The sequence below is a fragment of the Lasiosphaeria miniovina genome (assembly GCF_030549165.1).
Source record: "Lasiosphaeria miniovina strain SMH2392-1A chromosome Unknown B0T26scaffold_1, whole genome shotgun sequence".
In the NCBI taxonomy this organism is placed as follows: domain Eukaryota; kingdom Fungi; phylum Ascomycota; class Sordariomycetes; order Sordariales; family Lasiosphaeriaceae; genus Lasiosphaeria; species Lasiosphaeria miniovina.
The window spans coordinates 5,734,855-5,761,586 of record NW_026848220.1 but is presented as its reverse complement, the minus strand read 5'-3'; the positions used below and the strand labels follow the sequence as shown (position 1 = coordinate 5,761,586).

Below are 26,732 nucleotides of genomic sequence, written 5' to 3'. Positions count from 1 at the left end.
ACGATTTTACCGGCCTAAAATAGGCTCTGCGTATCTCAACTGCCAACAGCTGCCAAGGTCCCCAGGCAGGTGCGAGGAAAAAAGTGGTGGGTGCGTGCATCAAAGCTCATTATTATTATAGATGTAGGAAGCGTGATCGTCACATAAATTCCCGGGACATGAGGGCTGTTACAAAGCCCATCAGGTAGGTTTTCTGCAATAGCTGGCATGAGTTTCTCGAGATCTTTGTTTATCCAGTCATCACCAGGCACGACATCTGAGGTCGTGGCCATGGTCCAGGAGGAGCTGGGAAAATAACTCCAGGTTTATTGAGGGAATTCGGGTTTGGTTCCTCATCGACAGCGTTGTCTTCAGGTTCCAGGACTTCGTCCTCAGTGGTCCTCTAGGGAATAATACGGCCCACTCCCGCCTTGGAGATGAGCCAAATGGGACCAATAGGGATCGTCTACTGCACTCCGCTGCCAAGGCCCCTTATCAGATGAGCAGATAGTAACGGCCGGTGGATCCTGGGTGCCAGTGGATCTTGGGTGCCAGTGGATCCTGGGTGCTAGTGGATCCTGGGTGCAGCAGCGCAGAAACTAACTCCGAGAACGGCTCTAGACGGCTTGGCTGCCCGTCTTTCGTGGGGTAAATTCTATCTCGTTTTGTGCACCAGCCCAGACAGACTCCTGCCGCTTGCTGCAAAGCAAATGCAGGCAGGGAAAGCACGACAACCTTATCGCCTCCTTTCATGTTCTGCAGCAAGAGCTCGCCAACATCGACGTTTCTAATTATTTTTGCCAACTTCAGTCACTGGGAGCTGCCTTCTTTTTTTCGAGCTCCCCAGAGGATTGTTGGGGCATGAAATCAGCGCCGAAGCGCCCAATCGCCTTCTGAGTTTCTTCCTTCAGGTTTGTGTTACCACACGATCGTCTAATCGTACGATTGCAATTTCCCCCTCCCCTTCCACATCCCCATCCACGTAAGAGCCTCCTCAGCTCCTCGACATCCGGCGAGCCAAGTGAGACGACACCATATCCGAGCAGGCGTGTAGGAGACGCGCATCTCGTGCTAATACTGCAAAAGTACAAAAAAAAAAAAGATGGAAGCCAAGGCCGAGCCCCAGGCAAGGCCTAGGAGACGGCTCCGGATCGGGGTAGATGTCGGTGGGACGAACACGGACGGAGTCGTGCTGGAGCCTTCACGGGCGTGGGACGAGGACCGAGGCATCGTGGCGTGGCACAAGACGGCCACCACGAGCAACCCGAGCACGGGCATCAGCGCGCTTATCATCAACATGTTCACCACGGCCGGCATCTCTGCCGGCGACGTGGCCAGCGTGACGATCGGCACGACGGCGTTCGTCAACGCAGTTGTCGAGCGCGACGCATCGCGGCTCTCGCCCGTGGCCGTGCTTCGCCTGTCGGGGCCCTTCTCCAAGCACGTCCCGCCGTGCGTCGACTGGCCCGCCGACATGCGGGCCCTGGTGCTGGGCTATTACGCCCTGGTGCGGGGAGGGCTCGAGGTGGATGGCACACTAATCGGCGACATTGACGAGGCCCAGATCCGCACCCAGTGCCGCGAGATCCGCGCCCGCGGCATCCGCAGCGTCGTGGTCAATGGCGTCTTCAGCCCCATCGACAATCTCGAGCGCCAGGAGGAGCGCGCCGCGGCCATTGTGCGGGACGAGATTCCCGGCTCCGATGTCGTCTGCTCAAAGGAGGTGGCCAGCCTGGGCTTCTTGGAGCGCGAGAACGCCGCCATTCTTAATGCGTCCATCCTCCGCTTCGCCCGCGCCACCATCCGCTCGTTCCAAGAACCTGTCCGCCAGTTGGGACTCGATTGCCCTGTCTTTATCACCCAGAATGACGGCACCATTCTCTCCGGGGACATGGCCGCCCGGCTGCCAATCCGGACGTTTTCGAGTGGCCCAACGAATAGCATGCGAGGCGCGGCTTTCCTCGTCCAAGGTAGTCGACAGAGTACGGATGGCAGCGAAGGCGAGGCCATGATGGTGGTAGACATTGGTGGAACGACAACGGACGTGGGGCTGCTGCTGGCCAACGGTTTTCCGAGGCAGCAGGCCGCCTACAGCGAGTTGGCCGGTGTGAGAATGGTGTGCATTTCGCATTTCCCCCTTCCACCCTGGATCCACCCTGGAGAAGATTGATTGGCTGCTGACTCGGATCCGATGAAGAACTTTTCGTGCCCAGATATCAAAAGCATTGGGCTTGGCGGCGGCTCGATTGTCAGGAGAGGAACAGACAGCAAGCCCACGACCATCGGTCCAGACAGCGTGGGCTACAGGCTGACGGACGAGGCCACCATATTCGGGGGGCAGGTTCTCACCGCAACAGACTGCGCAGTGCTGGCCGACCCCGGCCTTCGCATTGGTAATGCAGACCTCGTCAAGGGGATGCTGACGGCCGAGGAAGAGGCGGAGATCGAGAATGTTGTGAGACGCAAGCTTGAGAAGGTCATCGACACGATGAAGACGTCGCCTGACGACCTGCCGGTGATTCTCGTCGGCGGCGGGGCCATCATCGCCCCCAACGAGCTGAAAGGCGCGACCAAGGTGCTCAAGCCGCGGTGGTCCGAAGTTGCCAACGCCATTGGCGCTGCCACGGCCCGCGTCAGCGCCGTCGTCGACACGGTCAAGTCCACCGAGTCCAAGACATCCCAGCAGCTGCTCGACGAGATCTGCAAGGAGGCCATCGAGAAGACGGTGGCGGCCGGTGCCACGCCGGGCTCTGTCAAAGTCGTCGAGATGGAGACACTGCCACTCCAGGTACGTCTTATCCCTTCTCCCGCGCTCCCTCGCGAGCGGAACGCTAACAAATTTTGTCTCGTCCAGTATATTGCCAATAAGTCCCGCTTTATCGTCCGGGCAGCCGGAGAATTTGATTTCTCACGGACAGACCTCGCCAAGTCTCCACCTGCCAGCGAAGAGTCTAGGCCAGAGGTAGAAGAAGACGCAGGAGAGACTGAGACGCGACAAAAAGGACAGACAAACGCAGCCGGATCCGTCGAAGCACCAGAAGTCGACATCGGAACCTACAAGCCAGATGTACGCAGCCGCGTCTGGTACATCAGCGAGACAGACCTCGGCTGGATTTCTACCGGATGCTACGTCCTGGGCACCGGCGGCGGCGGGTCTCCCTATCCGCACATGATCCTCCTCCGGCAGCTTCTCCGCGCGGGAGCCGTCGTGCGCGTGGTGAGTCCCGACGACGTGGCCGACGACTCTGCGGTCGGGTGCGGGTGCGGCGCAGGCAGCCCGACAGTGGGCATCGAGAAGCTTCAGGGCGACGAGATGATGGAGGCGCAGACGGAGCTGTACAAGATGTGCGAGCAGCGGGCCACGCACATGATCGCGCTCGAGATTGGCGGCGGCAACGGGATACAAGGCCTGACGCTGGCAGCGAGCTCCAACATGGACATCCCGTGCGTCGACGGCGACTGGATGGGCCGCGCATACCCGACCAAGTGGCAGACGACGCCCGTCGTGTTCAACGAGCGGTCGCCCATCTGGTCGCCCATCGCCGTGGCCGACGGCAATGGCAACGTCGTCGTCATGCCCAAGGCCGCCTCGGACCTGCAGGTCGAGCGCGTCATGCGCGTCGCCCTCAGCGAAATGGGCTCGCAGGTCGGCTGCGCGGACCCCCCCGTCACCGGCGCCGAGATGAAGCGCTGGGCCGTCGAGCACACCGTGTCGCAGGCGTGGCGCATCGGCCGCGCCGTGGCGAGGGCGAGGCAGAACAACACGGTCGACGCCGTCGCCGAGACCATCGTCGACGAGTGCGGCGGCGACGCCTCGGGCCGCGTGCTGTTCAAGGGCAAGATTGTCGGCGTTCACCGCACGCTGCGTAAGGGCCACATCTACGGAGAGTGCATCGTCGAGGGCCTAGGCGGCCGCTTCACAGGCCGCATCAAGATCCCCTTCAAGAACGAGAACATTGCCGCGATCCGCATCCCAGAGCCCACGGAGAGCAGCAGCTCCACAGACAGTCCAGACGCGCCGGCGCTCGAGAGCCAGGAAGACGTGCTGGCCATCGTGCCGGACCTCGTGTGCGTGGTCGACGCGCAGAACGGCGAGGCCATCGGCACGCCCGAGTACCGATACGGGTTGCTGGTGGCGGTGCTCGGCCTCGCGGCGTCGGACCGCTGGACCGGCTCGCAGCGTGGCCTCGACCTCGGCGGGCCCAAGGCCTTCGGCTTCGACCACCTCACTTACGCGCCCCTGGGCGTCTTTGCCAAGCCCCGCAGCGTCATTGACGAGTTCGACCGCGACCATGATGCGTCAGCTAGTAATGTCCCCAAGCCGAGGCGCGCCCCGAGCACTACATAGGACGCAGCTGCTTCGTGGCGAGAGTAGTGAGGAGAGCTTGAGGGGACTGGGCGCTAGAAGATGGAGAGGGGTGGGTGGTATAACTGTTAGCTATTAGCTATTATCGAATTATGCGATGCCTTGCGTTTCGGGCGGTTCTTTTATTCTTTTATTCTTTACTTTTTTGTTCTTTTTTTCTTTGCGGCTCTCTTCTTTCTGCTTGGGAACCTGTCGCTGGGAAATTTAGGCGAATAGGGGCCTACCCTCAGTAAGCAAGGCCACCATCGTGTTCTCGGTCGATGGGTTTTTTTGAGTTTTCTGCGTTCTTATTTTTTTTCTTATCTTCTTTCATTTTTATTCTTGGTTTTTAATCTCATTTTTCTCATTTTTCTCATTTTTCTCATTTTTCTCATTTTTCTCATTTTTCTCATTTTTCTCATTTTTCTCATTTTTCTCATTTTTCTCATTTTTCTCATTTTTCTCATTTTTCTCATTTTTCTCATTTTTCTCATCATTTCATCATCTCATCATTTCATCATCTCATCATTTCATCATCTCATCATTTCATCATCTCATCATTTCATCATTCTTAGTACGGCCTTGCGCCAGACTTCTAACTAGAAAAAGCGGTATTCGGTTTTATGGTACATTGAGCAGGGCCTGGAGAGGATCTGTGACATTCAGAATCAGAAACTAGACAGCGCGTAGATTTTCACAGTTGCATAAAAAATAAACAAAGCGGTGTCTTTCAGTTCTAGTCCCAGCCTCGTTGTGATTTAAAATTTCCAGCTTGGTTCATCGCCCAGCTGCCATAGTACAAAGTACAAATGCTCGATGCAAAAGTCAAAACGAAGCATCACCCTCTCTACTCTCCGGTGCAAGATCCAGAACGCTACATCCAAAAGGTGTTGGGCTTGACTTGGCAGCGAGCCAATTTTCACAGCTCAAGGAAATGACCAAGGCCCCTCCCCACCTTCAGAGCCATCGCAGTGGTGTCGACGAGCTTCGACTCATCTGTGGGTGTACGACGGCACTTCGCAGACGAGGCAGCACTGTAGAACTTCGAATCTTAGCCACTGGGGATGTGGACCTTTCCTTTCGTCGAACTTCGGGTACCAAATCACCCATTCCACGAAGGCAGCTGAGCGGTATTTGCCCGTTGAACCTTCCAGCATCGGAAACTCATCTTCAGCAGGTAACATGTAATCATGACCAAAATGCAGTGTCGATCCATATTTTTGGGCGCGGTTTGTTGAGGTGAGTCAGGCCCCCAGATTGGTAGGTTCATTGCCTGCTGTATCTACCCAACTGGAAAAGTAGGGCAGGTAAGACAACCGTATGACACGACACGACATGAGAGGCTTCAAGGGGGAGCTTTGAAGGCCGATGACGCGTCTTCCAGCTTTCAAAAGGAGGACCTGGCCAGGTCCATCAGCTCCTTCCTTTCAGGCAGCCTTTCAGGCGGTATTTTCAGAACTCAGATCCATGAGCTCCGAGGGCCGCTGTCTGAAATGCTAGGTGCAAACCAAGGTAGGTAGGCACCTTAGCCCTGAGCTGGGCCACCGATTAGTGGGTAAGGTATGTATCTTTTGCAGGCAGGCAGGCAGGCAGGCAGGCAGGCTCTTACTCCACTCCCTGTCATTTTTTGACACCGTTACTGCCCTCCACGATTTTGAGAGATTTTCGTTCTCTTTCGCCCTGCTTCGCTCCGATTCTCACCTCTTTTCCCTCTTTCCTCTTCGACGTTTTGTCCGTGACGCTCTTTTCAGTTCTAATTACTGTCCTCTCTGAGTTATCCAGCATCCGCTCGCTCGCTGATCTGATCTCCCTCTTCTCGCTCTGCTCTTGTCTCTCTACCTACTCTTCTCTCTTTGTCTTTGAATCATTTCTCCAAGTCTCTGCCAGCGTCCTTCTTGCCGTTCTGCATCCTGTTGTCTTCCCTACAGCCTCAGCTCCGCTGTGCAGTTTCAAGCATGGCTTCACCGCCGTGGACAGTAGTAGAAAGGCCTGCAGAGACATACTCCCCTACCCGAGTTCTCGACCCTCGTCACAGTGCTGTCCTCGGCTTGAGCATTTGGCGACACCCATGTCAGCTCTGCACCAGGATGTCTAGAGGCTCATTACCATGCCCAATAACGGCCGATATCTGCCCGGTGCCAGCATCAAGATGTCGCACGGCCGTTGACGCTGCGGCCGCAGAGCTCAGTCAAGACAATGAAGACCAAGGCCAAGCCTGAGGAAGATTCACATTACGCACATGTCGATTACACCCCAGGTCCATACGCACTGGCATTGTCGCCCGTCGATCTGGTCCCTATTGTGGTGACACACACTTGAACTCGGAGCCTAAGAGGGTTTGATTACCACAGTCACAAGAGTGCCATACATTTTCTCAGTTTCGGAGTTGCACTCAGGTCGATTCACTCTTGCCGCCGACACCGCCATCATCAACTCGGGGACTTGCAACCATAGCACACACTTCTGGCCCTAGGTATCTCGCTCTCCTCTAAATTCTGCCAGACAAGCCATTGCTCACTCATCACTATGTAATCGCCAGATATGCTGTGCTCTGATCTTCAGTTGGCAGCCGGCGAACGTCGGATGATCCCCAGAAACGGCACAACTCCAACGGAATGCAAGCTGAGGCTCCAGGTGGAACGCACAGGCGGAACGCACAGGTTTCAACCATCATCGACGGTCAATCTCTACCCCTCGCCTCCTTAGCCTGTTCGCTCCTGCTCCCGAGTTAACAGCGGCTCCAAACTCTCTAAACAACCTCTCCTCCAGCTCTGATCGGCGCCACCTCTCCAGTGCTCGCCGCAATCAATAGCTAGCCTAGACATTCCACGCAGGGAACCCCACATCAATCAAGTCTCCATTCCCAAACTCGAAGGACATCACCTTGCACTCATTCCGGCAATGTATTACAGCGGCATCCTTCTCCATCTTCTAGTTCACCTCGGTCAACACCTTGTATGCCGCAGCAAGACAGCAACAAGCTGTTGGGATGAGCGCATCCGCTTTCTCTTGCACGTGATCGTAGTTGACAGCGCATTGAATTGTCTGAATTGTCTGTCTAAAAAGGTCTAGATACAGGAAAAGAAGCCCCTATCTATATCCAAAAAGTAAACAAAGGAAATCTCGTGATACTAGGAAGTGAGCGTCATAGAGGGCCTTTTAAGGTTCAACTCGGTTATAGCCGTGGCTCAAATCTTAGGTGACACTTTCCAACATGCCCTCATCGGGTGTTCCTCGGTTGCACTAGGGCTCAATTCCCTATGCCAGCACCATTTTTAGACAACCACCTTGGTCCAATTTCAGATAGCACCACCTCTTATTCGACTGTCTCGTATGCTACATGCTTGGCTCGAGAGTGCATTCATCCTCTTGATCGACTCCGTTACAGAAATGAGAAACGAGGACGACGTGTTCGTGTTTTCATATTCAGAAAAAAAAGGAGCATGTCCGCTCGCACGGTGGAGCCGATCTAAGTCCATAAATATCGAAATGCCAAGCTTCCGCCGTGCGAGCGGACATGCAGTGTTGAAGTCGAACTCCGATCTCTCGGCTCTGGGTACGTATCTCCTTCACGTGATCGCCCACACATGTCCTCTCAAGACCTCGAGTTGCCGACCCAGTGTTTTACAGAGGATCCCAGCTCCCGTGTACGAAATTCGCACCAAGACTCATTCGCCTCGCCAGTCTTGGACATGAGAGCTCGGGATTCCGGCAAGCCGAGAGATCAGAGCTCGACTTCAACGCGAACTTTACGTCAGGTGTTGAATCATTCTCGTTCAGCTCCTGTATCAACAAACGCGTGGCACGCGTGAGAACTCTAGGGTTCCTCTGGGGGAGACATGGATTTCTTGGTTTCTGTATTCCTTTCTTTTTTGCTTCGTTTTGTTATATTGTTATCTTTTATTTCTTTCCTGTATTTCTTTTTTGCGTTTCTTTTTTGTACTTTCTTTTGTTGCTATTTTTTTGTGCATTCTTCCTTTGGGTATTGTGTTGTTTTTGTGCTTCTGTTTACGTCTGTTGTAAACAGGGCTGGGCACGGGTTGGGGGTCCTTCGCCCCCGGCCCAGCCCCCGGCGGTGGAACTTGCCATGGGGCAGATACAAACAAAGTGGCATGGACAGCTTATCGCCGATTGTGCGCCTGGCGATGGAGGTGATGGAGCGGGCCATAGGTGCGGCACATACAGATAAAGTGGCATGGCCACTGACCCTCCTCGAGGAGATTGAGGGCCGCATGTAAATAGATTTGAATGGTACCGCTTTCACACTTCAACCATTTGGTTTTGCGCGTGACAGGTCCAGAGCAAGTCAGGGAGGGGGAACTTGTTCCAAATGGCGTGACATTCAGTGAACCGCAGGTTGAGCTGACTCCATATTGCCCACAACTTTGCCTGTGAGTTCCGATTGTTGAGGATGATACCGTGGCAGGCGGTGCTTGCGTCCTGGTTTTTTTGGCAACTAGTATCTCCCCAGTGTCCACATAATTTAGGTTGAAATAGAAGGGATGGATTTCAACAAAAATAGGCGCGGTTAGTTCAGTGGTTAGAATTCTCGCTTCCCATCTCCTCTTGGATTAGCGAGGGACCCGAGTTCAAACCTCGGATCGCGCATCTCGCAGCCTTCGTTTTCTTTTTTGATCTTTTTCTCTTTTTCGACCTTTTTCTCTTTTTTGACCTTTTCTCTTTTTATTTTTCGCTTCTGCGCTTTATTCATTAACCGGCTCGCAAAATGGCTCTGTCGGAGATTTGAAATTGGGGGTCCACTTGCAATTGCCTTGAATTGGCAAGACTTTAATAGGAACTGAAACTCGAATGCCTGTATCTTTAAACACGATTGTGGTTTCTGATTGTTTTGACCCCCCGAAACTGAGCAATGTGCGATTCCAACTAGACGTCTTGTTGGCTGAGGAGAAGCCAATGAACGAGACTGCGTGCTAGTTGAAATGTCATCATCATTACCGGTTGTTGTTGTTGATGCACTTTGATTATCAACACCCTGAAAGCAGTCGTCAAAGCGGCTGTTTGCATGGAACTAAACTAGCTAGCAGCTTCACGATTCGATGCCTCCGAATTGACATGACGGCTGGCTCAAGCACATAGTGAGTCTGTGGCATTGCATGCGTCGCTGAGCTCGGGACAGCTGTCTGGGGACGATGACTGATGGAAGACGCTGCACGCGTTGATGGAAGACGCGCACGCTTTGATGGATTTTATCATTGGTCAGATTTCGGAAACGGCGCTTGAGGAAGTTGGAAGCGGAGGCTAACACGGCAGGGATTGCCGTCCGGTTTGTGGCCAATGAATTGCGCTGCCGATAGGGCACAGAAGATCCACATGACGCACCGACAAACATCCGGTATTTTAGCGCTCTGCGCCGCCAACAATGTTGCAGAATTGGGGCGTGGCGGAAAAGGCTTGGCGCCCACATAACATGGGAGTGACGCAATGGCGTTCCCAGCGGCCTGCACCCAACTGACCTCTTCCGCTGCTGTCTGTTTTGGCCCTGCCCTGTCTGTGCTGTGGGCCACACTTTGAATTCTGGTCGCCACCACTGAAGCCGACACGTCGAAACCAGCACTACCTGACCTTAATTGCCCCAACACCCAAGGTAATTCCACGTCGACTGCCTGCATTACTCGGGAACCTCGCCGTAAACCCGGGGAGGCGATCTCCCGCCCGTTGCCACGTTTGCTGGCCATCTCCCCCTCCGTTCAGTTCAGTCAAGGGCAAAAAAGGGGTCCGCGTCGTAGCCATTAAGGTACTCGACCCTCGCCAGCCACGAGTCGACGACCACATTACGCTGCCCATGAAATCCGCCGCGTCTCAAGCCAGCTCCCTCTGAACGCCGCGCGCTTTTACCGTGCCAATCCTGCGGTCTCTCACTTACCAATCGTGCAGTCTCTCACCTACTAATCCTGCGGTCTCTCACCTACCAATCCTGCGGTCTCTTACCTACCAATCCTGCGGTCTCCCACCTACTAATCCAAACGCATCTAACCTCAACTCAGCCATGCGTGAGTACCTACCTTCTCTCCTAGTTCTTCCTTCATGAACATGTCTCGAGCCTACGTGATGTATCATCCTCATCGGCATCCCTCATGCCCACGCCGCCCACACCCACACCCACACCCACACCTTTCTCATTCTCACCTCGCCCCATCTACCTCACTGAGCGGGGACATGGCCACGAAAACGGGCCGTGGCGGCGTTACCACTCTCTACACCCCGTGCTAACCTCACTCTCACTGCAGATCGGGTCAAGGCATGGGCCCGCCAAAAGGCGCGCGAGAAGCCTCATGGCTCGCCGTCGCTCACATCGACGCCGTCAAGGTCAAATTCCAGAGTGCGCAATGGCAACACAATACACGCCTCTCCCCCGCTGGTCCCCTTCCCAGCCTCTGCCGCACCAACGCCGGGCCCGGACCCAGCCGTTGAGCAGTCAAAACCCGAGCAGCCAGCAGAAGAGGCGATATCAGCGCCCTCAGTCAGGTCCAAGAAGAGCGTCGCCGTCCGGTTCTATCAAACAGTCAAGGACATCCTGTTCTCGAGTCCCATCAATGTTCTCCTGGTCTTTGTCCCCGTCGGGATAGCAGTGCGTAAGTGCCCCACCCCTTTACCTGCCCCCCCTTGACGACGTGTCGTGATCCCATGTTTGATGTTTCTGGGCTTTGAATTCTGATTTGCCGTCTCTGCTCTTAGACTTTGCGCATCTGCCCGGTGGGGTCGTGTTTGCCATGAACGCAATCGCCATCATCCCACTGGCAGGACTACTAAGCCATGCCACTGAGATCGTGGCCAGAGAGCTCGGCGACACCATCGGCGCTTTGATGAACGTGACGTTCGGAAACGCCGTCGAGCTCATCATCTTCATGTAAGCACTCTCAACTCCCTGGCCCTGACTCAATACCTAGATAGATGGCTAACTCTGGTCCAGCATCGCTCTTGTCAAAGACGAGATCCGAATTGTCCAGGCTTCTCTTGTTGGTTCTATCTTGGCCAACCTGCTTTTGATCATGGGCATGTGCTTTCTCTTTGGCGGCCTGCGGTACCGCGAGCAGATCTACAACAGCACCGTCACCCAAATGAGCGCGTGTCTGCTCTCCCTGAGCGTCACCAGCCTGCTGCTCCCGACCGCCTTCCACGCCTCCTTCAGCGACGTCAACAATGCAGACGACAAAGTCCTCAAAGTCAGCCGTGGCACGAGCGTGATCCTCTTGCTGGTATACTTCCTATACCTGCTCTTCCAGCTCAGCTCTCACTCGTACATGTACGAGTCAACCCCACAGCACATCATCGAGCGCGAGTCTGTTCCAGGACCGGCCGCCCAGTACTTCAACGGGTCTTCCAGCTCGTCGTCCGACTCGTCGTCCTCTTCCTCGTCGTCCGACTCCGAGTCTGGGTCGTCATCACGCTCCACCAGCACCGCCAATAGACTGAAGCGAATGATGAAGCGAGGGAAGCGGTCTCCGGCACGTCAGGACCCCCCCTCGGCCAGCATTCGCGAAGAGCCAGGATCATCAACCCCCAGCACAATGGGGCCCAAGACTTCGAGATCGGTCGGCGACGAGGACAGGATCATGTCCCTCGATGCCGTCGCCGATGGCACGCTCAGCGAGTCGGACAGACCTGCCGAGCAGAGGAAGAAGCACCACAACAAGCGAAAGCACCACAGCAAAAAGACGCCCCGTCCCGGGGACGGTAACAGCGGCGTCGAGCTTGTCCAGCTCGCCCAGGCTTCTAGATCCGAAGAGACGAGACGCGTCGACTTCGCACTGGCCCCCAGCCTGGAGGCCCAAGACGAGACCAGGCCAAAGCCCTTTTCCCTGCGATCTATGCGCTCGCCCGTGTTCTCGGCTCGCCCCATGATAAACCCGGTCGGGTCGCCACCGGTGCTCAGCCCCGGGCCGGACCGCCCGATCCAGCGTGCCAGATCCATGCCCACGGAGCGCTCGCAAGCGTACCACGCGCCGCCCGGTGCCATCCCGCCCATCGTCCCCATACTGGTCGACGACGCGCCCAGCACGACGGCCGCGGGGGACGACGAGGACGACGAGAAGCCCGACACGTCCCGCACGACGGCCATCATCCTGCTCCTCGTGTCGACGGGGCTGGTGGCCGTGTGCGCCGAGTTCATGATCGACTCGATCAACGAGGTGGTGGCCAACGACTCGGGGCTGTCCGAGGCCTTCATCGGGCTGATCCTGCTGCCCATCGTGGGCAACGCCGCCGAGCACGTCACCGCCGTGACGGTGGCCTTCAAGAACAAGATGGACCTGGCCATCGGCGTGGCGCTGGGCAGCAGCATCCAGATCGCCCTGTTCGTGACCCCGCTCGTCGTCATCCTCGGCTGGATCATGGGCAAGGACATGAGCCTCTTCTTCACCCTCTTCGAGACCATTAGCATGTTCGTCAGCGCCTTCATCGTCAACTTCCTCGTCCTCGACGGCCGCAGCAACTACCTCGAGGGCGCCCTGCTGTGCTCTGCCTATGTCATCATCGCCGTCGCCGCCTTCTTCTACCCCAACGCCGACGCCGCCAACGCCATCGGCGGCGGCTCCGCTACGTAGATGGGTAGCCAGTATCTCTGTCAGATGTTGACCAGAGGGTATGGGTTTGATTGTACTTTACTATCATGTATCTCGAACACAAAAGAGCTGCTATGTACTGGCCATCCTGAGCGGCAGCCGGGGGATGCCCTGGCGGGATTTGCCGGCTGACGATGTGGTGGCATTCCGTCTCCTTCGTTCGCATGGCCGTGAGACGATTTCGCTGGCTCTCACGTCAGGTAGCTAAAAGATGTAAATATTACTATATGACCATTGAATTCATCTTGCCGCGTGGTGATGTGATGTGCGGTAATTGGGCAAGGTGGCGGCGGTGGCAACAGCCGCGAAGGAAGAAAATCCATCTGAGTGACCACGATGGGAAGATGGCAGCTAGAGACCAACAACTGTGAAAAAACCTCTCGTATGAGCTGGGTCTTGCTGCTTTCGTCCTCCCTTGGCACCCCCGCGGAATCCGCGTCATGAGGGCGGAGGGAATGGGGGGGAAGACCCATTGTGCGCGCCCGTCCGCGTCTGACGCAGTGTCGCGGCCCGTCTTATGTAGGGCTGCCGGCCCAGGCTCGCGACCCGACTGACTGGTTGGGGTTTTCTCTCGGCGGCCGTGTTGCGAGACCACCCCCCCCGGACTGTTTGTGTGTTTTAGGCAGTCAGTCGGTGAGTAAGTGAGTGAGTAGGTGAGTTAGTGAGTGAGTAGGTGAGTTAGTGGGTGAGTAGGTGAGCTAGTGAGTGGGTGCGTCTTTTTGCTCGCTCTTCGTGAAATCAGATTGCCGGGTCAGGGGATGGTAGTGGGTGTTGATCATGATTCTCCGACCCTCCGCAGCGCGGGTCTGATTACTCTACTTGATTACCTGGAAGCGACGCGTCTTGAACTTGAGATGTGGTGCGTCGTGATGTCAAGACCGGGAAATTATTACAATGAAAAGGGAGGCAAATCCGTTCAACATCTCGTGTTTGCCGCACGGGAAGGGTTGAGGGGCCAAAGCGGCATGCCGCGGCTTCCCTTCGAGAGTAGAATGCTGCAAGCTGCGGCGAGTGGCGGTCGGGGTTGAGATCATGATTTCAACTGGGAGTCAAGGGGAACTAGATAAGGGTTCGTTTTCTGGGAAGGAAAATTGCATTGGGGCCTCTCCAAGACTGGGCTTTTCAGTTTGTAGCCATGGAGGCTGGCTCTTCCCACAACTAGCCAGGAGCAAGGGGCAAGGGCTTTGAAATGCGATTTAATGGCTGGCTTGCTGCTCGCCTCTTGCCGTCTTTTTGAGCTTTCAGTTTGGGAGAGGCGGGATTATTCCCCGGCGATTCTCAGGTTGGGATGTGGCACGTACGCTGCTTGGCGCTAGGCCACTGCACACGGTACGATTCAAGTGAAAATTAAAACCCCAAGTGTTGGCCAGTGTTGCAGCAGTTGTGGACAAGGGAGCATCCAGCCGAGACATTACTCTCGCCGTTTGGGACGGATGCACCAACACAAGCCCTCGCAACGCAAGCCCTCGCAACGCAAGCCCTCGCAACACAAACCTCGCAAACCAGGAAACGCAAAACAACAGACCTGACAGGCTGCGACACGAAACGGGACAAAAGCCAGACCAAACACACCAAAACCAAACCAACCCCCAGGGACGCACACAGACATGGGCATGAAGTCAATGCGACTCCCACGAGGGCTTGGCCGGGCCATGGTTCCAGCGTCCCGAAAAGGGAAAGCGATTCAACAAATGGGACGCGTTCGGAGAAAAGTGCATCCTCGCCGGCAGGAGCCAAGCCCGGCCTTGGCCTGGGGGATGGTCCAAACCTCGCCGTTTCATTTGTGTGTTCTGCCGAGGGCCGTGGCCGTGGCCGTGGCCGCGGCGGGGGGCGGGCGGCCGGTCGGCAGGCCGCACCATGCGCGAGTGACCTACCTAATTACCTTGCCGACGGGATTGGCCATTACGAGCAGCGTGCACCCGTCCAAGGTTTCCGGGAAAACATGGTGGAGTAATTCCCGCATTGGATTCAAGGGTGGATCGGGGAATCTGGTGGGGGGGAAGGGGGGAAAGGGTAGGCGGGATGATGTTTTGTTGGACTCGACAAAGGCGAGACTTGTTTACTTTCGGGGGCCGTGCGGCCTAGGGGACAAAGGGGGATTTGTTGACCACACAAGTTATTCGCGACACGACGTGAATTGATCTACCGATGTAATAGAACTGATAAATACGTCACTGTCCACTAATGGTCAAGTTCGTTGGTAGATGCGCCTGTAAATGGCATCTTGCATCTCGTTTCCGTTGCGTCAATGGCTGACACTCTGTCAGCCGCCACGCCACAGCATGCAATATGGCAAAGCCAGCTCGCGGTAGACAGCAAAGCTATCCCGTATCAGATCTACGAGGTCCGGCTCCTGGTGCGGGGGACAACGTCAGAACTGAATGCGCACTTGACAAGGTTGGTCCGGGGCGGGTGGTGGGGGCCGGCCCGGCTGAGGCGTGGCCGGCCGGAGTGGGCCCCGTTGCGCCGTTTCATGCCACAGAAACACAGGGCAAGGGCGGAGGGTTGGGCCGGCCGTCAGTCTGCGGACGCGTCACAAGACCGATCTCTCTTACGCTGCATCGTGGGGCTGACCGCGGTCCGAGACAGTTCCGCTTCAGGTCCTCCGACTCTCTGCGACTCGCCGCGTGGGTTTACTCGCATACAAGGAAGGCCAGCGCTGTCGCTCGACGACCGACTCTTCATCTTCGCATCTTCTTCGAAATTGTTTCTCGCATGTTTCTGAACGCGGATCGTTGCACGCAAATCACCAAAGGATCGCCCACAGATCGCCCTTCCCGCCGGACCGCCCCTCCCGTGACCACGTCTCCCAAGCAAAAGGAAACAAGTCCACCAAAATGCCTGTTCCCGTCGCCCTAGCAACGCTTGCTGCCACGGGCAGCCTGGTGACTTCGATCAAGTCGGCCATAGAGCTCCGCAAGATGATGAAGCGGAAGGAGGAGACGAGGCTGGCCGAAGACGAGGCGCCACGCATCTTCAACAGGCTGCGCCGGGCGTACAAGGATGGGTATCTGACCAGTGCTGAATACTACCAGTGGTACGAGAAGTTCATGGTGGCCAAGATCGAGAGAGACTGTGAGTCTTTTCCCGCGTGCCGCACGACCCAGAGCATCTTCTGACGGTGAGTGACTGTAGTGCCTGCCCTGCGCCGGATTCGAGCGCACATGAGAGTGCTCGAGGAGAACCCGCAGAGCCGCACCATCGCCAGCCGGTCGTCATCGACGTCTCGTTCGCGGGACTCGTCGCGCAGCCGTGAATCGCGCGAGCGCCGTGAGCTTCGTGACCGCGAGCTGCGCGAGCTCCGCGAGTACCGCGACTTTCACGAGAAGCAACACCGTGAGCATCGCGACCACCACCATGACCACCACCACCCTGAGTCCCGAGACTCGCGCGAGTCGTCGCGGTACCGGGATGACCAGTCGCAGTCGCGCACCAGCCGCGAGTCGTCGCGCAGCTCGCGGGCCTACGAGGACCGGGACCGGGGCCGGCGGCACTCGTTCTCGTACGCGCCCGAGCCGCAGAGCGCGGGCAGCATCGAGTACTTTCCCGAGCCCGGGCGGCGCGTGGGCGCGACCCCTGACCAGTTCATCCGGCTACAGCGGCAGGCGACGGCGACGTACCCGCGCCCCGCTGCCCCTGCTGCTGCTCCTGCTGCCGTCACCACAGGCTTCTCGGATGTCGCGTTCCGGCCCGCCCCCAGAAGCTCGACGGTGCATTTCGAGTCGCCGCGCACCAGGGAGAAGAAGCGCAGGGGCCACGAGAGCGAGAGGAGGCGCGGCGGCTACGAGACGGACGGCGAGGACGAGTGGTACAATGAGAAGTACAACGAGGAGTCGCGCGGCCGCAAGAGGTAGCAGCCTGATGCCCACGACCGAGACACGTAGATAATAGAACTAGACAAGCAGCCGAGGCAGGCCAGGTGTAGACATCGGAGGGTGCGGATTGGGCGGCTTGAAGCGATGAATGGGCTGGTAAGGCGCTGGAACAAGGGAACAGAGTGACGGCAGTCGAGTTGGCGCATTTCCTTTCCTTTGTCACGGACAGCTCTTATATAAATAGGTTGCACTTTAGTAGGAAATACGAATCTTGTATTCCATTCAATCAAGTCACGCAGTGAATATGCATCGGATAAAGTTCAGTGGCGTGGTTGGGCGAACGCTCCTTAAACCGCCTTGCACGCTATCCAACAAGGGCTAGGCCCTGATCGATAAGGCCCTGATCGATAAATTCGCTGAGATTCGGTTAGCTAGTCGGAGGGGTAACTTTTTTACTGCCGTAGTAAACCGCCTGCCTCATTGGACAGCTGCCCCTCTTTACCGCCTACGCTAGTCCCCAAGTAGCCTACGGCGTATTCTTCTCGTTAAAAAATCCTTATCGGCCCCTCTAGATCGTCATCGCCCGCCCTATGCCCGCCTGTCAAGGTAGCGCAGATTCTGCACCTTCTCACCGCTAAAATTTTCTGCAGCTGGGGCAAGCAGCGCAGTGATTTCGCAGATTGAGGGGCTACGCTCCCCGCCAATTCCTAGCACCACTACGACGACGCTGCGCCCTTCTCCGACAGCCACGAATCCGTCCCCGATTGCTACTGCCCTCCCAGATGGCGACCGTACTACCGCCGCCCTCGAAGCGGCAGCGGAGAGAGGAGCTCGAGCGTACGCAGACGCAGCAGGATGTCGCTCCCCTGCTCGCCCCCGAGCTGGGCTCCTTCAAGGCCAACTTTGTCGACAGCGACGGCAACCAGATGACCGAGGTCATTGAAATCAACTTTGAAGACGCATCCGAGAAGAACATATCCGTGCTGCTCAACACGCTGCTGGAGAGGGTGCGCCGCCCTCTGTTCCCCGAACCCTAAAGCCTATTTCCGCTGGGCGCTGAACTGACCGCTACTGTGCTCGTTCAGGATCGCGAAGACTTCACCCCCTACCGCTTCCGCATTCACATCCCCGGCAAGGACATTATCGTCGACCAGTACCCCGCCGACCTCCTAGGCCTCCTCCAAAAACATGGCGTGGAGAACCCATTCGAGTGCGTTCAGTTTTTTCTCTCTCACTATATATGTAGTCGACCATACTGTAGTCGACAAAGTATAGTCGAGAATATAGTCCGAAATACAGTCAGCAGAGAATATTCGGCAGAGAATAGTCGGCAGAGAATAGTCGGCATGGAGTCGAAGGCATACAGTCCAAGTTAGGCTGACGCGTACCTCTAGAACCACCATTACCCTGAGTGCAGAGCCCCAGTCCGTCTTCAAAGTCCAGGCCGTCTCGCGGCTGGCGCATCGCATCCCAGGCCACGGGCAGCCCATACTTGCCTGCCAGTTCTCCCCGAACTCGTCTAGCAGGCTCGCTACAGGAAGCGGCGACAACACGGCCAGAATCTGGGACACAGACACTGGCACGCCGAAGCACACACTCAAGGGCCATACCGGCTGGGTACTGGGAGTCAGCTGGAGCCCCGATGGCGAGCGCCTGGCCACCTGCAGCATGGACAAGACAGTGAGGATATGGGACCCCGAGACCGGCAAGCCCTCTGGCTCGGACTTCAAAGGCCACGCCAAATGGGTGCTCGCCATGGCGTGGGAGCCGTACCACTGTAAGTCCAGGTCGCTAGAACTTACCTACCCCGAGTCCGGTTTATACTAATGCCCTGACCTAGTATGGCGCGATGACACCCCTCGGCTTGCTAGCGCAAGCAAAGACGGATCGTGCCGCATCTGGGTCGTGAACACGGGCCGAACAGAGCACGTCCTCAGTGGCCACAAGGGCTCGGTCGGCTCTGTGAGATGGGGCGGAACCGGCCTGATCTACACAGGGTCGCACGACAAGACCATCCGCGTCTGGGATTCCGTGAGCGGCACCCTTGTGCACACTCTGATCTCCCACGCCCACTGGATCAACCATATCGCCCTCTCGAGCGACCACGTGCTCAGAACCGGGTACTTCGACCACACCAAGGATGTGCCCGACACCGAAGAGGGCAGGAGAGCCAAGGCCAAGGAGCGGTTCGAGAACGCGGCCAAGATCAACGGCAAGGTAGCAGAGCGCCTTGTTTCTGCGAGTGAGTATGCACGCGAATCGTGCCTCCCGGCTTCAGCTAACGAGCGACGCTAGGCGACGACTTCACCATGTACTTGTGGGATCCCACCAACAACGGCACGAAGCCCGTTGCGAGGCTCTTGGGACACCAGAACAAGGTCAACCAAGTCCAGTTCTCGCCAGACGGGACACTGATTGCGAGTGCCGGGTGGGACAACTCGACAAAGATGTGGAACGCGAGGGACGGCAAGTTTCTCAAGAGCTTGCGGGGCCACGTTGCGCCGGTACGTCGATCTCTACCTGCTTGCTGCCTCCGATTCTCCGACACTGAACACGACGGGCTAATCGATTTCCGAGCACAGGTTTACCAGTGCGGGTGGTCTGCCGACAGCCGGCTGCTCGTGACGGCAAGCAAGGACTGCACGCTGAAAGTATGGAACGTGCGCACCGGGAGTCTTGCTATGGACCTTCCCGGACATGAAGACGAGGTTCGTGGAACCCAACACCCGGTCCCCAGCTCCGAGATCGCATTGCTTTTGCACGTGTACTAATCTTTGTGTGCGATTAGGTCTACGCCGTCGACTGGGCAGCGGACGGCAAGATGGTCGGTTCAGGCGGGAAGGACAAGGCCGTCAGGACGTGGAGAAATTAAAAAAAAAAAAAAAAAAAAAAAAAAACCACACAATTTAGAACTCTCGCGCACAAAAGAAAGATGGAGACGCGGGAACGAATGATACCCTCCCCTTCGCACAAAATTCGGGATGACGACAGCGGCCAAACCCCCTCCCTCCCTATTTAAACTGCCGTTGCGTGACTTTTTGCTATCTTTGCTGTGAATGTGAGTGTGTGAGTGCGATGGTAATGCGCTGCTGATACCAGCCGAGCTCCCCCGAAGCGAGCGCTTAGCCATCGTCGCCAAAGCAGTTTGGATGCAACGAAAAACGAGTTTGTTGGAGACACATCAGATTAGGAAAGCCGAACCCCAAGGTAGGCAACTACGGCAGATAATGAATGCTACAGGCCGAAAAATGGGACCACCACCACCTCATCCCTATTCCTCGACCGTCCTCCGAATGGGGAACCCGGGGAACCAGTACCTAAGCAGGTGGCACGATGCTCGGAGGTGACAGGTCAGATAAGGAGAAAGGGAGACGAAGGGAAATAAAGACGGAAATGGTGGAAAGGACTTGTACCGGCATGCACGCGATGCGCCTGCGGTTCGCGGAATCATGGGGAAAGGACGGCATGTGTTCGCGACTGACTGGCTGGCTGACTGACTGACTTGCTTGGTATCTACCTATCTTTGGAACAGTCCGACAACAGTACCTACCCACCTATCCATTGTATTGACTGTGTGGACAAGTGCTACACTGCACTACACACTGCCGGCCTGCTGCCTTGGGCATATGATATGGTTGTGCGAGGGGCAAGGAGACAAAAAATAACAGTGAACGTGGGCGCAGCGAACAGGCAATGGTACTAGTTCATGCGGTTGCCCGAGTTGTGCTATATATATGCATGCATACTCTACGCGCTGCGTATATGCACCAAGGTAGGCAAGTAAGGCACGTGTGAGTTGGTGTTCGTTGATGTTTACTACCTACACTAGCCCGGTCTCTACATACATGCCCAAGGCGCGTTTAAAGGGGGCTCGTAGGAGTCTCTGTCCTTCTGTATCCTCCTCGGCTGCTATAATGAAGTCTTTGGGCTAAGCCCCTCCTGTTCTTGACTTGGTTTCTTCTTGCACGCCTAGATAGATGCTTGTTTGTTTGAAGACTCCAGTGTTTCCTTTCTTTGGCGTCTTCTCGCCTGCCTAGGTGGTGCATATCTCTTCCGGGTCCCTAGCCGCTGAAAGGGAAGTGTTTGTTAACTGGCTGCAGGCTCAGCCGGCTGTGGAGAGTCTCCCTGAAGCCCTATGAACGGGCAAGAGTTTAAAAAGGTAAAAGAAAACCGCGGCAATGGCGGCTCCGTCCTCCAAAGGGAAACGACCAACGCACTTTTGTTGAGCAGTTGGAGAGCAAAGGCAAACTTACGTACATATTACATACGTCAATCCCTAGCCTCTTTCCGTGTCTGTGGTGACTCTGCGTATGTACATACGCCCATTCACTATTGCAGCGCCCATCTTTTCGTCTCTCCCCTTTCTCTCAGGCGCAGACGCCGAAAAAGTCCCGTGATGGGCCCGGCCCTCGTTCCGCAACTAGTTCGCCCACTGCCTGGGGATTGTATTAGTTCATGGGCCTGGCTCGCATGCGATGCATGCAAGATGCTCGTTGGATGAGGTGATTTTCGCTCTTTCTCGCTGTGCCTCTCCCGCCCAATGCACATCAACTTTGCCTGCATGCCTACTAACAACTAGCTAGAGGTTCTAGGTTGAATGTATAGTGCATACCTAGGTTGGATGTATAGTGCATACCTAGGTTGGATGTATAGTGCACACCTAGGCTGGATAAAAGTGAAGTAGAGTGCAGTGCTGTACAGTATCTCACTCCCAACTTTGTAAGTTGCTACTCCCAACTTTGCAAGTTACTAACCTACATGCATTGAGCCAAGCCGAGAAGCTTCGTCGAAGAAGTAAGCTCGGCGGAAGAGGCCCTCAGCGCCTCGGCGCCACTGCCAATGCCAATGCGGGGACACCGAGGTAACAAACCCCCTAACACGCAAACCCCTCCCGGAAGAGTGCAACATGTCACCGAGGAGAGAAAATTAATTCGTTTGAAAAGTACTTCGTAACTCGGACATAGTGTATGGGAGATAGTCATTGCAGTTTGCTGTTGTTTGCTGTTCAGCTGGTTGGCCAGTGCTGCATTTCTTTTTACAGTCGTTTGCACATGCCGTGCGAGGGGGGGGTTTACTAGCAAGGTTCCCAAGGGCGGGCATCCATTACTGGAGGTGTGTGGACTGCCCGCCTTACGATACACTACAATTGCGGGCCGTCCCTCTGCAAGCTGTCGATTGGGACGCTACTGTTTTTCTGTCTTCGGTTCGGTTGCCTTGTTTTGTTTGTTGCTTTTTTCTTTTGCTTTTTTCTTTTTTTCTCTCTCAGACACTTGAATTTTTCTGGCTCCGTCAGGTTGGATATCCAAGGACCTTACCCTCCTAATCTCCCCTGCCCTGTGCATGTATGGAGTTCTGGCATACGAGAGGGTTTGCCGAGACTACTTCTTGACGTGTAAATACTCTCCAGGCGGCTGTGACGGGCCTGTAAGATTTGCGAAACGACCGCCATGGCCCGTCTCTGACTGATGGACTGGGGGAGAAAATCACTCAATTGCATCAGCGTGCTGTTTCATTCCCTCCGAGAGGTGGGTGGTTGTGAGCAGCCCCCCCAAGCGCGCACAAACTTTAAAGAGAAAAAAATGGGTATGGCCGAGATTGTTGAGAGCATGGTGTTGTGATGTTTCGAGATGTGGGTCTAGCTTGGATCGATTACCATGTTACCTTGCGGCGGGCGGCCAAAAAAGATCTGATGCGGGTTGCGGCAGCGATTCCCGCTGGATCAGAGACTCGGAGAGCCTATGGAAAAAAACGAAAAGGTGGGCTGGCTCGGCCGGTTTTAGCCTGTCATGGTGCCCATCCTTTCGGGAAATTTCGGATCGGCTGGGGCTGCCCTGCCCATCCACGCGGCTGGGATTCCCGGATTTGCGCTGAATCTAAACTTTAAGACTTGCCCTCTCGCTCTGGAGACCGACTTAGGGTCCCGTCGACCGAGTCCGTGCTGGGCATGAGTGAAAATTTTCACACTCGCTACCGGAGGGGTTCACTGGGGGCTACCTCAGTTGCTAGAGTTGGTAACTTGGGCAAGGTAGGCATGCCATGTTGCAAGGTGCGGCAATAAGTGTTCTGCGGAGAGACAGTTGCCGTTGCAATGGAGTGAGTCTAGCTCTTTGTAGTCGGGCCCGGCCGGCCCCCCGTGTGAGGAATTATCTATCAGTAAGTGCGGCTCGAGCCACAATCGAAAAAGCAAGTCGAATACCTTGGCCGAAAAAGCAAAGTCGAATACCTTAGCAGGCTACGTGCATGTGCTGCACATGTCTCATGTCTCAGCACGGCTATAGTCTATCGAGGTGTACATACGACAGACATACTTCGTACAGAGGCAGATATATTTAGGCCCCAGCCTTGGGTCCCCGCCATCGACGTGTAGTGAAACGCTGAGGTGAGCACGTTCCTGGTTTCCTGTTTCTTACTGGACCGTGGCTGGCAGGACAGGCTGCTTGGGTGGCCGTGGAGAGACGACGGCCGAATTCTCCTCTATGTTCTTTCTTTACCGCCGAGTCCAGTTGAACCTCCGATAGAGGGCGGGGCCGTCAGAGAAAACGACGGGCAAACGCAAAAACTAAAATCGGGCTTACGGCGGACCCAAAAATGTCAACCCGAAGTTAGCACCGGGCGGGTACAGACAGCCCGGCACAGGGGCGGGCACATGCTGCCAGGTCGAACTACGTAGAGGCTGGCAACCGAACTACGAGAGGCTGGCAACCGAACTACGTAGAGGCTGGCAACCCGAGGCCAATATCTGGTCGTACGAGTGCAGCATGGCTCGGGTATGTTGAAGCAATGGAACGAGCAAGATACTACGGATGCCACAGGGCGAGGATGCCGGAGGGCCCAAGCCCGTGGGCTGCTGGAACCTGGCTACCGCTGACAGCATGTCCCGAGGTGGAAGATGGAGGGGGGAGGGGTTGACAAAAACCACGCCGAAGCCAACGTGACCACCAAACCGCCAAACCGCAGCCCCTCTCTGGCACTTCTTTTGGGCCGGATAAGGTCCCGGCCGGATTGACGGACGTGAAGCCGTTGTGCGTTGTGGAGAGACTCTGGAGGAAAGCCTTGCCCCACGTGCTTTTCTCAGAGCTACTCAGTACTTGGTAGATCCAGGTACAGTACCTAACTACCCAGGTAGTTGAGTTTAGGGGCAAAGTCTAGTTGAGTTTAGGGGCGAAGTCAATTGCAACCTTGAGCCTGTTCTAATCGGGGAGGTTTTTGTATCGGTCTTTTGAGTTTGGAACCTAGCTCCGTCGCAGAGTTTGATGGAGGGTGCATGGCATGGCGTATCCAGCAATTACCGCACCTACCTGCCTGCCTGCCTACCTGCCTACCTGCCTACCTGCCTACCTGCCTACCTGCCTACCTGCCTACCTGCCTACCTGCCTACCTGCCTACCTACCTACCTGCCTACCTGCCTACCTACCTACCTACCTACTTGCCTACCTACTACCGTATCTACGCATGTACGCATGTATGCATGTATGCATTATATACGTATCCTGCACGGCGAATCATGAAGTTGATATTACCCGAGAAAGAGACGGCCGGCTGGGTGATCCTCTTCTGATTTGGCTCTGGTGCAGCACCTATTTGTGATATATCGAATTGACTTTGGCGAGTGCTGTGCAAGCCAAGACAGCCTTGCATGCGCGCTGACGAGACTCCACTCCATGGGAGGCCGCTCGCCAGAGACGCGCAACATGCTTTGAGTTGAATTGTCTCGGGGAACTGTTAACCTAGGCAGGTAGTACTTGGTATGTGCAGAAGGTGGCTAAACTCGAACGCAGCGAGGCAACAAAGAGGAGGGGAGGTGAGCTCCGGGCCTGTGACAAGACGTCAAAGTGACCTGTCTGCTCCGTCGATCCGTCCGCTGGCCACGGGGCGCCGGCTGTTGCACCGCTCCAACGGGACGTGGCCAAGACTTGCCAACGGCCGTCGACGGTATCTGTCTGGGTTGGCGGGCTATCAGCTGGTGCCAGCATGTGGCCTGTAGTGCGTCCCGAGGCATTAGATTACGTGATGCAGCTCCAAAGAGGATGGTGGCACGCATTCCTCGTCCAGCGTGACAAGAAATACTCGTGAGCAGAGAGGAGTACGTAACGGCTAACAAGAGCCGGATTGTGGTTTGTCACTCGACACAGCTCGACTTGACACAACTCGACTCGACAACTCGACTCGACAACTCGACTCGACACAACTCGGCTCGACAATACAGTCCTCTGAAGAACTAACAGTAAAGAACTAAAAGTACAATGCAGTACCAGGAGCAAGTCACTGTCTGTCCTTTATCGAACGGGAGGTGCAGGCAGGCTGCCGTGGCGCTTGTGCGAATCGGCGGCCCATCGGTGGCTTGAACCTGCCCCCCTGCCCTGCAACCTCAACTGGAACTGCTTGCCCTGCCGTTGTCGAACTCGAACCTGCCCTGCCGTTGTCGAACTCGAACCCGCCCGTAGCTGGCAGCTCGCAGCTCACAGCTCGCAGCTTGCTTGCAGCCCTGGCCCCCTGTCGCACTCCCCTCCCACTCGCCCCCTGTTGCACCCCTCCCACTCGCCCCCTGCTGCACTCCCCTCCCACTCGCTCCCTGCTGTTGCGCCAAGCGTTCGGCCGTCCCATTCCCTTCAATTGCGGGCTTCCAAACGGCAACCAAAACCTGGCCTGGCCTGACCTGACCCCCAGCCGGTCCACCATTCCAACAAGAGCCGCCCGCCCCGGGGCCAGCAATGACGAGCAGTGAAGCTGCAGCAGAACATTAACAGAGAACATTAACAGAATTGTCCAAGAGCTGGCTGCTCGGCGGGCGGGGCAGGCAGCTCGGGGCGGGCAGGGCAGGCAATGCATCCAGTCGCCCGCCCCACCTCCGCTGCTTCCAAGAGAACGGAGAACTTCCTTGGCCGAGTCAAGCGAGCTCCCTGCCGTTGCTGAGGCGCTTATTGCTTGCTGGTTGTGGTAGTGGTCCTGGATCTGTTGTGCTGCTGCTTGCTGGTGCCGCTCGGAGTGAAAAACTTTTGCATCTGCTCCCTTCCATTGCTCTCCAGTTCAGGTCTCTGTCCGCCTCCAACTGCCCGCCCCAGCACACTCGGAGATGATGAGGAATAGAGAGTTGCCGTATACCTACGCCTACCTCTAAAGCTACCTACCTTACCTCTAAAGCTACCTACCTCTAAAGCTACCTACCTTACCTCAGATCCCCCTTCCTATTGACCGGCTTCCCTGTCTTCCTACCGTACCTACGCACCTACTGTACCTGCTCGTCCCGTCAACGCGGTTCCAGCCAAGCATCATCCGTACACACGCCGTGACAAGCTCTGCGGCGTCCAGGTCCTAGCCAAGGCACGTAAGCAAGTTCCTCCCGCTTCGCACTTCGTATCGACCGGCCCGACTGGTTTCTGTTGTTGGCCTCTCTCTCTGGGTCTTTGAGTTCTGAAGCGGCAACGGCCTGGTCAAGTCATACCTAGCTTGCCGGCTTACGTGCTGCATTGGCCTGTGTTTCTTGCCTCGTCAAGCAGCGTTGGGTTGGGCCAACAACTGTTACGTCAGACTTTGCCAGTCCCCCCCCAGTCCAGTCCCAGTCCAGTCCCAGTCCTAGTCCCGCCTAGTCCCGCCTAGTCCCGCCTAGTCCCGGTCCTTTTTGGGTGGATACACCAGCAACACCACCATCGTCATTGCCCCAAGCTGCTGCTGCTGCTGCCGCTGCCGCTGCCGCTGCCCTTGTCCCTTGTTGGCTTTATTTTGAGCTGCCACTTTTTGGCCCTGGGCAGACCTCGACCTCGACCGGAAACTGCGACTGCGACTGCAACTGCGACTGCGACTGCGACTGCGACTGTAACTGCCAACCCTTTCCCGTGCCAGGTACTGACTAGTCTCGTGAGACAGTAACAGCTTCTTTCCCTTCCATCCGCCAGACTAGCTCAGAGGATCCGATTCCCTGGGTCGCTTTCTTCGTCCCTTCTTGGCGCACCCCCTCCGCATTCCCTCCCATAAGTCTCAACTCTCCCCCGGATTCTAGTCCGTCCCCGTCAA

The 26,732-nt window shown here is 56.2% G+C and overlaps 6 protein-coding genes and 1 non-coding gene across 7 annotated transcripts; all 7 read left to right on the top strand.

Moving 5' to 3' along the window:
• Positions 1-1,081: 1,081 nt before the first annotated feature.
• Positions 1,082-4,327, top strand: B0T26DRAFT_737215 (uncharacterized protein; the record flags this gene model as incomplete). The annotated part of the gene is made up of 3 exons (XM_060443418.1): positions 1,082-2,095; positions 2,177-2,767; positions 2,834-4,327. The coding sequence occupies 3 exons, from the start codon at positions 1,082-1,084 to the stop codon at positions 4,325-4,327; spliced, it is 3,099 nt and encodes a 1,032-aa protein (XP_060303474.1).
• A 4,519-nt stretch (positions 4,328-8,846) lies between these two features.
• B0T26DRAFT_t26 lies at positions 8,847-8,932 on the top strand. Its single transcript has one exon. It is a non-coding gene; the product is annotated as a tRNA-Gly (tRNA).
• Positions 8,933-10,501: 1,569 nt separating this feature from the next.
• B0T26DRAFT_746481 (Sodium/calcium exchanger protein-domain-containing protein) lies at positions 10,502-12,888 on the top strand (the record flags this gene model as incomplete). Its single annotated transcript, XM_060444697.1, has 4 exons — positions 10,502-10,520; positions 10,573-10,917; positions 11,021-11,192; positions 11,256-12,888. The coding sequence occupies 4 exons, from the start codon at positions 10,502-10,504 to the stop codon at positions 12,886-12,888; spliced, it is 2,169 nt and encodes a 722-aa protein (XP_060303473.1).
• Positions 12,889-15,743: 2,855 nt separating this feature from the next.
• Positions 15,744-16,553, top strand: B0T26DRAFT_614001 (uncharacterized protein; the record flags this gene model as incomplete). Its single annotated transcript, XM_060435947.1, has 3 exons — positions 15,744-15,981; positions 16,042-16,117; positions 16,361-16,553. Coding segments are annotated over 3 exons (507 nt in total), but the record flags the coding sequence as incomplete, so codon positions are not given.
• Positions 16,554-17,033: 480 nt separating this feature from the next.
• On the top strand, positions 17,034-19,616 carry B0T26DRAFT_689024 (WD40-repeat-containing domain protein). The gene is made up of 7 exons (XM_060441016.1): positions 17,034-17,728; positions 17,807-17,931; positions 18,116-18,498; positions 18,562-18,963; positions 19,017-19,225; positions 19,304-19,429; positions 19,510-19,616. Exons 1-7 carry the CDS (start codon positions 17,504-17,506, stop codon positions 19,591-19,593), a joined length of 1,554 nt encoding a protein of 517 aa, XP_060303471.1. The 5' UTR covers positions 17,034-17,503; the 3' UTR covers positions 19,594-19,616.
• B0T26DRAFT_689021 (uncharacterized protein) lies at positions 19,592-20,377 on the top strand. The gene has a single exon (XM_060441015.1). The coding sequence runs from the start codon at positions 19,871-19,873 to the stop codon at positions 20,066-20,068; it is 198 nt and encodes a 65-aa protein (XP_060303470.1). The 5' UTR covers positions 19,592-19,870; the 3' UTR covers positions 20,069-20,377.
• A 977-nt stretch (positions 20,378-21,354) lies between these two features.
• Positions 21,355-22,315, top strand: B0T26DRAFT_689016 (uncharacterized protein; the record flags this gene model as incomplete). The annotated part of the gene is made up of 4 exons (XM_060441014.1): positions 21,355-21,582; positions 21,701-21,777; positions 21,813-21,942; positions 21,988-22,315. Coding segments are annotated over 3 exons (264 nt in total), but the record flags the coding sequence as incomplete, so codon positions are not given.
• Between the last annotated feature and the right edge of the window lie 4,417 nt (positions 22,316-26,732).